Source organism: Trichoplax adhaerens, genomic scaffold (genome assembly GCF_000150275.1).
Source record: "Trichoplax adhaerens TRIADscaffold_4 genomic scaffold, whole genome shotgun sequence".
Lineage (NCBI taxonomy): Eukaryota > Metazoa > Placozoa > Uniplacotomia > Trichoplacea > Trichoplacidae > Trichoplax > Trichoplax adhaerens.
The window spans coordinates 2122673-2133112 of record NW_002060946.1 but is presented as its reverse complement, the minus strand read 5'-3'; the positions used below and the strand labels follow the sequence as shown (position 1 = coordinate 2133112).

At 32.0% G+C, this 10440-nt stretch overlaps 2 protein-coding genes across 2 annotated transcripts; one reads left to right on the top strand and one right to left on the bottom strand.

Moving 5' to 3' along the window:
• Positions 1-739: 739 nt before the first annotated feature.
• TRIADDRAFT_55371 (uncharacterized protein) lies at positions 740-6386 on the top strand (the record flags this gene model as incomplete). Its single annotated transcript, XM_002111856.1, has 23 exons — positions 740-856; positions 1045-1144; positions 1324-1462; positions 1690-1761; positions 1848-1913; positions 2062-2092; positions 2530-2619; positions 2722-2841; positions 2925-3008; positions 3549-3625; positions 3728-3819; positions 3908-3959; positions 4057-4112; positions 4188-4261; positions 4329-4385; positions 4465-4512; positions 4599-4631; positions 5078-5256; positions 5342-5455; positions 5538-5612; positions 5688-5894; positions 5982-6093; positions 6282-6386. 23 exons carry the CDS (start codon positions 740-742, stop codon positions 6384-6386), a joined length of 2100 nt encoding a protein of 699 aa, XP_002111892.1.
• A 533-nt stretch (positions 6387-6919) lies between these two features.
• On the bottom strand, positions 6920-9565 carry TRIADDRAFT_23499 (uncharacterized protein; the record flags this gene model as incomplete). Its single annotated transcript, XM_002111362.1, has 13 exons — positions 6920-7176; positions 7282-7402; positions 7510-7593; positions 7819-7926; positions 8059-8133; positions 8286-8366; positions 8492-8566; positions 8673-8724; positions 8831-8928; positions 9038-9118; positions 9189-9257; positions 9331-9394; positions 9495-9565. Coding segments are annotated over 13 exons (1236 nt in total), but the record flags the coding sequence as incomplete, so codon positions are not given.
• Positions 9566-10440: the final 875 nt, after the last annotated feature.

Genomic DNA, 10440 nt, shown 5'->3' with positions numbered 1-10440 from the left:
ACAACAGTACTGTGCAAGCTCACTTTTATCCTGAAACACTAATATGTATAATGTGAATTAGCATGGAACAGGTTGAATATAGCATCAATTCAGGTATAATCATACAGTCCTTTGCTATAAATGACCAGAATTATGGACTACCACTAAATGAATATTTAGTAGTCCATGCCAAAATAGATGTAGAATCATTTGTTGTTGCCTATATGTAAGTTTGCATAAATATAATAATTAATTATAATATAAACTATCTGCGTTGCCCTTTCCGAAATTGGGTATTGCCTATAGTGAAACGAAATGATTTTGCAAGGGATTTTTCATGGCAGTTGCAATATTCTATACTATGCACTACATTAAACTACGGCTATTGCAGAGATTCCAAAGTACTGCTACTTCTTAATAGCACTTATATTTTCCTTCTTAGGCAATTCTAGTCCTTAGTCAGCTACTCTAGCAGATTAATTAATTATCATAGCTGCAAGCCAGCGCCCTAGACAGGCGCAGTATACAGTACTGTAGTACTGTATACAGTATATAGGTTCAAGACCAAGCTTAGTAGCTATACGGTACCATTCAGACGTTACTGTACTGCACTGTACACTAGCCCCACTGGCAGTCCCTACGGAGCTCCTTTGCAAACGTCCATTTTTAATTAGGTTTATGGCTAAGGAAAGCATTTATCTGCTGTAAGACTTCAAAATTGTAGTTCTTCCTCTAGGTCAATCCTATAACCTTAGTCACGATGTCTGATAGCGTTTGTTTTAAACAACTGCAAGATAAATCACTGCCAAGTCATGTCAGTTATGTTCGCTGGTCGCCAAAGATGGATCTAATAGCTATGGCAACGGAAGAAGGCGAGGTAAGGGGGAAGGAATAGCGGGAAAATTCAATAGAGAAGAAATAGGCTTATGGTGTCGAATTTTTCAATCTCTAACTATAGCTATGTAGTGTACAGTACAGTAGTTGACAAGCATTTATATTAAGATTTTAATGTATTGAAATGTGTAATGGATTTCCATGGTTGACTATTCTCTCCATCTTGTCAAGATCTGGTTATATCGACTATCATGGCAAAAAGTATGGACTATTGCTGCTGAAGGCAATCAATGTAAAATTAATTGTTTCGCATGGCAACCTGATGGTAGAGGTAAGCTTAATTCTAATGATACTCTCTACTTGTCTTTATATTGATGAGTGTGTAAGCTGACTTCATATCATATCAAGGATAATGGGCAAACCTGTTGCTTATGATAGAGCTAAAAAAATCTCAGTCAATACAGCGATGACATGCATCATTCAACTAGTATAATCCATTTTTTACTCCAGTCTTAGCTGTAGGTAGGAGTGATGGTCACGTCAGATTCTATGATGTAGAGAAAGGAAATATATTAATTAATTGGTCACAATGGAAAGGATTAGCTCCAGTGATTTTGATGGATTGGATTGATGTTCTATACCAAGAGACGTAAGTACAAGCATCGTAAGCGTCATTGGTCTGGTTTAAGGGAGTCATCAATCGCTAAGAGTAGTGTAGGAGTAACGATTCGTGATAATTACTAAAGACACACAGTATAGACTTAAAATTGAGATGACAAACTACTCAGTCTAGTACTGTTGACGCATACGCATCCTGTAAGATGTAAATTTCTTTATGTATCATCCAACGTTCATTTGAATTTGCTCTTGATGTAGACCTGCTTCAAGCCAGTTTTTGATTGATCCAATTTCCACTTATGCACCTGAACTACCTCTATTACTGGAAAGGTTTGCCTCTTTCAAATTATCGTACGATATTATCATGTAGTACAGTAGCAGTCCTATTCTATCCAACTGTGTCAATATCTTTACAGTGGTAGTGCCTCCATTTTCAACGATTCGACGAATCAAGTTATTTTAGATAAATGGTTGAATACAAGGTAAGCAACGAACATCATCCATTCTTAATATTGCAAGTTCCTACATGTCAGTTGAATCTATCGTACAAAATTAAATTATATTTTTTACTATTTTTACTGCAAAAAGTGTATTAATGACATGATCAATTTCTTAAACACTTAATAATAGCTCGGCAACTCTTTTAATTGTTGGCTACCAGGTAAAATCAATATTGTGGCTGTTAATACTTGCATTATATTATTATGAGAATGATCGGCTACTTAATATCGCAATTATTCATCCGTAGACAAAGTCATTATCAAATATATGCCTGAGCTATTAAACAAAATATTTTGCATATTACTTTAGTTAGACGGGAGAAATATATCATTTTTGATGGCAAGACCATTCTGTAATATATGTATGACATATAGAACTTTAAGTACCGAAATATCGTTGCTTCAGCAAGTGTGCAGTGTGTGAAACAGTTCAATAAATTGATAGAATCGCAGATAGAACTGATACTCCAGTAAACAACTGCGGTTCAACTATTAAAAAAGTTAACTGCTTATTACTTTCAATTGCATAGAACATTCAGATAAAATTTTAACAAAACGTAAAAGTTCAAGTAAAATTCTTTGTCATTCACTTTTACAGGATGGAAAGATACATATTCTTCAATATGGATTATATTTAATTTTCGCTATTGATATTTGTCGATGTCATGATGCATTTACCAATGTCAAGGTGATACCATTAGTTGTAATAAATATGTTTTTCATGATGTAGTAGCTGCAAGTTATAACTTTCCTTAATTTACATAACGTTGCTATTTAATTCTTATTATAGCTTTTCAATATTATAAGTTGCTGCTATTCGAATGCTACTTCAACCTTCAGTATTATATTTGGAGTTGCGCCGAATAATGCCGGTAGTTTGGAGAACCATGAAGTTATAGTTAATGCTGTGGTATGAGTATATCTGTAATACTCTCAAACAATCACAGTAATACAATGACTATGGTCTTAATCAATATTGAAATTTAATCTTAGTACGATGTAACCATGCTAACGAAGCACAAGCGGCAATTGACTCAAGTGGCTCGAAGATGTGTTTCGATACTGTCCTTATTGGAAGTAAGTAGCGCGAATAATTTAGTACTGTCTAGTACAGCCACATACAATTTGTATATGTATAGCCTATATTCTAAGTATCCATTTTTTTCAGTATCTAAATTATCTATGCAATAGCATGAAAGAGAACTGGGAAGATATAAAATTAACTATGGATTCAAGACTTCACGAATTGGCCAAAGTGACTATAATTTATAACAGACTGCCATTATAGCACAATTCGAGTTACACCGCAATTTTAATCAATTTTGCTATTCGATGTTATCTTTATCCTGAATTAAATAGACTATAGGTATTCGTCCTGGTGATACAGTCTACGATCAGTTCCTGTTATTATTTACCCGCGGAATTACCAGGTCATTTTATTTCATCAAATTCTTTTGAGATGCAGTCCTAACATCTATATTATGTTCGTAGTGCTGAAATGGAAACGTTTCTAACTAAAGATTTATCATTACGGGTGAGATATTGCTGTATTGTTGCCCTTGAACCTTTGTGGTTGATAAAGCGTAATAAATAATAATTTATTTCTTAATCTTCTAGAATTATCGAAAATTAAAACAATCTATTGAAAATTCGCATACTAAAATTTATGATCTTGCCGTAAAGCTGGTGTTAAAGTAAGATTAACACATATTCTAATTTTCTTGAACGGATACATATCCATAGACTTATCTCCGTAGTTCATATTTTAAATTAGCCTATTTTATAAATTTATCTAGCGTATGGCCTACACTTTTATTACATTTGTTGGAACTAAAAGGAATCTTTAATCAGCCTCAGTTTCCCAACGCTGTTGTTAATTTTGTGAATGGTAATATTCGATACCTTATGACAACGCTGACACATTAATCATGCACGCTATTGATAATCTTAATACGACTTAAATCATATTTATTTAGGGTGTGTTTGCAATGTTGGATCGTTAATATTGAAAGGCCAGGAATTAATAGAGTAAATTTGTAAAGAATTTTTTGTAGCGATTACAAATATCTTCATCAAGTCTAATTGCGAACAACTTATTTTCCACTATAATTGACAATGTTAATAGGGTTATTAACAATTCGTCAAGAAGATACAATGCCTTTTTTAAGTGGTTAACCATAGGTAAGTTCAGGATTCACTAATCAGAAAATAACATTTCAAATCGAGTATGATAAATAAATAATTGCTAATTAATAGAATTTAATCATCATATTTACGCTTTTAAAGTACTCGCAAGATATAACGAAGACTTAGAAGTGATTGACAATCAGGTATATTGAGGCTTTCAAATAATTATTTTATTTTGATATGCATTTTTAACAGCATTTTACGAAATAGTTAAACAAGGAAGAACGCACCTCACTTATGGAATTTTTACAAGAGCTACTGCCAGAGGTTAGGTTTAGAATACTTTTTTTATTGTCTAATTATCGGCGTTAGTCAAGAGAATAACTGACTTAATTACCTTTTTTAGAATGAAAGTTACGTACAGCAACACTTTGTTAAGGAACGAATTGGCCAGGTACATTCTTATTTTATGAAGTTAAAATGTTTTTTGATACGTGCACTAACTGCATCATTATCAAACTTACCCTTTTTGCATCGCAGTATTTCCTGGAAAGAGATTTGGAAATAGTTCAGGTATGCTGGTTGTATTATAAATTTTCTCACAATGTATATATAGCTGCTAAAACTGTATTCTACTTTCATATACTCTAGGATAATAGTAATACATACTGGAGTAAACTCGCGCAAGAAATTCCTGAATTAAAGAGTTAATACTTGATAACTTTTCCTTCAATCTTCTCCTTATAAGCTTTCTCATTTTGTTTAAATTTGATTTCCTTAACATGTCGACTTCAGTTTCTAATAAAATTCACTTTTAGCTCTAGATAGTGCATTCGTATATCAACATTACCCCGAAAAATCTTTGATTCAACTATTCAATCAATTGCAAGAAAATTTCCGAGAAATAGTTGCTACATCTACGGTGACTAATGTTTTTGGTGTATTCATCATCTTTTATTTTCATATTTTTTATCGCTAAAACCTAGATAATGTAATATTTATATTTAATCACCACTTAGCTGCAAGACGTGGCCATTTCTATTAAGCCAGCATTCTTATTTCCTGTTACATCTAAGTACATATTAGTTATTTATCACCTTACCCTGCCCATTGCTTCTTGTTGTGTACTCAAACGATCTCTATTTGTTTTATATCCTCACAGCATTAGTAGAGAAGATAGATGTTTAAATGCATCACAGTAAGAATTTATTATATATTTTATAACGTTCTTATGACAGTAAACGAAGATAATACCCTGATAATAACGAAGATTTCTATTATAGGTCAATTGTTGAAATTAATGGAGAAGATTATATATACGGAATTTACCAAATACCTGAACGTGCGACATCCCTTCTTGTGATACGTCAGAAGGATGTAGCTAGGGACGAGGAAATGTAAGGATCTGAATATCTTGATGTTTATTAAATTTACATATCAAACAGTAGTGAGTGTAATTATGTAATTATGCTTTTACAGTGATGATGATATATGCTGGAATTCTGTCGAAGCCGCCCTAATAAATTTAAAAAATTTCGGAAATAGTGTCCTAAGGTATGAAATGTCATTTATTGTACATGTTTAATCTTTCAAACTCTTACATCAACTGAAATATTGTTAAATTTTCAGCGAAGACGCTCGGATTTTAGATTTTGCTACGTATCGTGAAGATCAAATAACTACACTACTCTTTTCAAACGATCATCAAAATTCTCTGATTGGTCAATTATCGTTAACGGAAGTTGGATTATCAGATTCTCATCAGTTTACTACTTTTAACGTAGAAATGTTAAATTCTTTTTTCGGTGAACACTTTATAGACAACACCAAGACATTGTAAGTAGCTTTTTCTCTCTAGTTTAAATAATTCTATGAATATATGATCTAAAGATAATATAAAATTGATTATAATTATGCATCTAGACTTGATAAATCACTGAAATGCTACGAAGCCAATCTGACTTATCATTATAAGCTAATAAAATTTTCGGGAGGCCTACTCGACGTCAGTGGGTCACGCCGTGTCGGATGCATCGTATGTACAATGAATTTAAACTGTGTAAAAGATAATAATTATTACTTAATATTACTTCAACCGGTATTCAATTGTGGCAGTACACATACATGTTTATTATAAGTTATAACCTCAGTACATAATAGTAGAAAGTGCCTAATGATACAATAGATTGTCACTCATCGTCCTATTTACTGGATTTACTACAGCTTTCTAAAAGTAAACGACGAATTTGTTTCTTGGATATGGAAGCAGAAGATGAAGAAGCCTATTCTTCAGAAAATGTTTCAATGGAAGATCTTCAAAATGATTAATTCTTATAATCATCTGCACAATAATATTTAACTGCCACTAAATTTGATAGCAAATATTTTTCACAATGTCTTATTTGTAAGTTATGTTTATAAGAACAAATTGTACAGCGTAGCATTACCATCTTTTATGACAATTATTAACTTTATTATCATAGAAAGTGTACAGTAACTTTGTATAATTAAAATGCAAACTATCTTACATATTGCCGAAGGTTGTTTTAATCAAATACTAAATATTATCAGTAATAAAAAATGACAGCGCTTCTTGTGTATATTTGATACGCAAGCTATCTATTAACAATTCGCTGCGAAAATAGCATCAAACATTGTGACATACGTAAATAACTGAATTATATTCGATCATAATTAAATTTGAATAAAAATGTAATGGTTATAAATTCATGTGCAGTCGATAATTAGATCACGCAATCTAAAGGCTAAAAAATCACACATCCATTTGTTAAAGTAACATTTCATTAACATTCAATGATTGCTTTACTATTTTACAATTTAATGAGCATAGACGAAATATATTAGTGAGTACATAGACTATCCCAATTTAAGTTTCGTTGATGGACCTCGTTCTCTAGCCACTCTTCATAATTTTTAATAAAAGCATCTGCAAATTGTATTTCCTTAGATAAAACACTAATCCAATTATTATCGTACGGGAGACAATCTGGTAAGACTTCCGATTTTAGATCACTATAGCGGCGGTTATTGAATCTTTCAATTTGTGCTCTAAGGTCGCTCTCTTCCACTTGGTAATCCCAAGGTTGACTGTCTTGATCTAAAACATTTTGAATATAAGACTAAGATAAGAGTATCTTCAATGTTATTAGAATATTCAAATTTAGCATTGCACTTTTCCATTATAGATGCTGATGCTACATACCAACTCCGTATGCCCAGTCATCATTTAAATGATGACGAACTCGTTGATAAATCATTGATACAATTTTCATGTTCGACTTTCTCCAGTTACGGCCAAGATATCGTGTCTGAGGTTTAATCAGCTATCGTGGTCATTACAACGAACAGAAAAGTTAGTACATTGCCACAGTACTTTACGTAACTATGCTGCGGTATTTATTTCCGTTAAACTCTAAGCATAGATATCAACCTTCAAGAGATAAAGCTGTAACGTCTCTTCTTTCAGCTTCAAAGCTCGCTTTAATATTGGAGCTGACTTGAAGACAACCAGCATCTGTCGAGAAATCACAATATATTTATTACAGTAAATACGCTTCTTAATTATTAATGAACCTTTTCAATTAGTGTATATATATAGTATCAAAAAGGGTATCACCACCTACAGTGAAATAACTCCTATAGCATAATAAAAAATAAGCTCTATATCTTAATATATTGAATTCAAGCATAGAGATAGATGCCTAAGTACGTTAATCCACATCAGTTCATTTTCTATTACCATGATGCGAGATGGTCTCCATTTTGTTAATTTTTGTAAAATTCGCGTCAAGTTAATGCACGAAAATATGCCTCGCCAACTATAGGTAGGGTTCTCCTTGTCATCGTGCTGCAGATATTTATATAGTTCCAATTTTAGAAATAATACCAAATACGTATAAAGAACAAAAAGTATCGTTTATTTCGAAAAAGATAAACTCCAAGATCAATGTGAACGTATTTAGAACCCTATAGTATCTACCGATAAAATATTGAATTTGTTCAGCACACAAGCAGGGAATTCTAGATTTTCTGTCCCACTAAACAAAATTAAGTACTTGGTTAATAATTATAAATACTGTACATACAAAGAATTATAAGATAATACCATGCTATACTAATGTAGTAAACGAAAAAATATTAGCTATATCATTACTTTGTCATATTTTTGATAATTTAGAAAAGTTACCTATCCTTTACCGCCAATACATTAACAAGATTTTGGTTCAGATGTTTCAAGATCAGAGGAATGCAATTTGCAAATACTAAATTCTGAGCCATATGTTCGAACTAAATGTTAAGTTAAGATAACATCAATAAGAAATGTTCAGAAAAATACCCATCAGTATATATACATTCTTGTGTATCGCAGCTACGTCGTAGTACATGTATCAATAAGGATCCGTAAATGATACCTGAAGAATGTGGTTTACTTTAAAATGCTTTAGCAGTAGCAATAAAATTGCAGAAATGGCTTCTACAATGATTTCCTAAGTATTAACAAACATCTAAGTAGGGTAAAACCTTTAAATAACTGCCGTTTTAGCTGCAATAGATAAAAGTCAACTTTAAAAGTAATAGCTGAATTATTTTTACTTTATGTCTCTCAGCATCTACAGCCACTTTCAAGGTCTGACGCATTGTAGATCTAAAGAAACATCAAAATTTTTTTAACTTTTTGAAATATCATATGCGAATACTGTGTTCATGGTACAGGTTTATAGATATACAGTCGGATTCGTATACGAACTTACGCATTTGCTTTGGGCAATACTTCAACTAAAATATTGAAGGATTCGGTTTTTGATTTTGTCGTAGGAGATGCTACTAGTAATATCTTCAATAGCGCAATCTGTAGCAAGATTGATTTCACGCAAAGATGTTCTTTTAATAGTGGGTAGTATTAAGGCTAGCTATAGGGAGATATCCTTCCCGTGCATAGCAAAAGAGTAAATAGTTACCATATATTGCTGAATTTTGGGTAATATAGCTTGATACAATATTTCCGTCGGATTATCGGCTATTTCATCTTTAAATATATTCTTAATTGTATAAAAGAATGTATGTTTGAGTAAAATTTGCTAATAATATTTTCAATTAAGCTAAACTGACCTGTATTGCATCCTGAGTTAATTTTTTCTCATTCTTAATTTGCCATTCACCATGTGAAACGTAGAGATACTATACAACAATTATATCGAGTGTTAAACATCGCATATGAAAACTTTTTTAACGGAACAGATATGATACAAACCGATTTTAATACTTTTAGTCCCTCAATAATTGAAGTTGGTAAACCAGCATCAGTGGAATTATCCCTTAAAGTAGTAGAATACAACAACATTGAAAATGAGTCTTTTCAACAATGCAAGAGATTTACGACAATTATAATTATAAGAACTAGCACATAAAATTTACCCTTCCAACTTATATCCTAAAAACTTTAGCCGAGCCTTTTCAAGAAAGTTATTGATATCGTTTTGCCTAATCAATAGTAGAGAATTAAACAGTATTTAAAAATTATGAACAGAAAAATTTAGTCGTTAAATCAGACTAAATGATCGTACTGACATATTTTCTCGCTACTTACCTAACTTTTGGTTTCAATAGGGCTAATTTCTGAGTTGTAAGCTTTCCCTTGTCTTCAATTCTGTGTTCTCCATTTATATCAGTCAGTTCATTTGTGGACGATATTAAAAGCGAGGGAAGTTGCGGTTTTAAAGGAAGAATATTAGGTGAAACTTTGTCGTCATTCCAATCGTCTAATTTAGCGGCTTGACGAGCGTCATGCTTTAATTGATGTATTTTATCCATTCCTCCTAGAGATACCTGTAATAAATCGCCATTTTACCCAATATATATAAATAGGTAGGCAAATTTCCGATATGAAGTTGATCAATGGTTAGATACGATACTATTTACGACTATCTTACCAAAATAGTTTTCCATAATAGTAATACAGTTTTCTTAATTGAAATTTCACTTAAACTCCCACTACAAAATTTAAGAGCCATTTCGAAAAGTATGTAAGCCAATGTTTCATTTCCAGGTGATATTGGTCGGCCTGCATGATTTGTTTTATACGCACAATAAGACCAAAAATAATAAAAAAGTTACATAGGTAAGTTCAAGCATCATTTTTACCGAGCTCATAGATGAAATTCGCCCTCAAAATTTGTTTACGGCTGTCGACTTCGTCCTCATTATTTCCAATGGAAACAACTATACAATAAATTATACCTAGATATATACTGTAACAATAAATAAATACAAAAATTACATGCTATACAGCATAGCCTATATTCGTATTCTACACAATACGCAGGCAAACGATTAGGTATGAAATACAAAATCAAAAAATGTA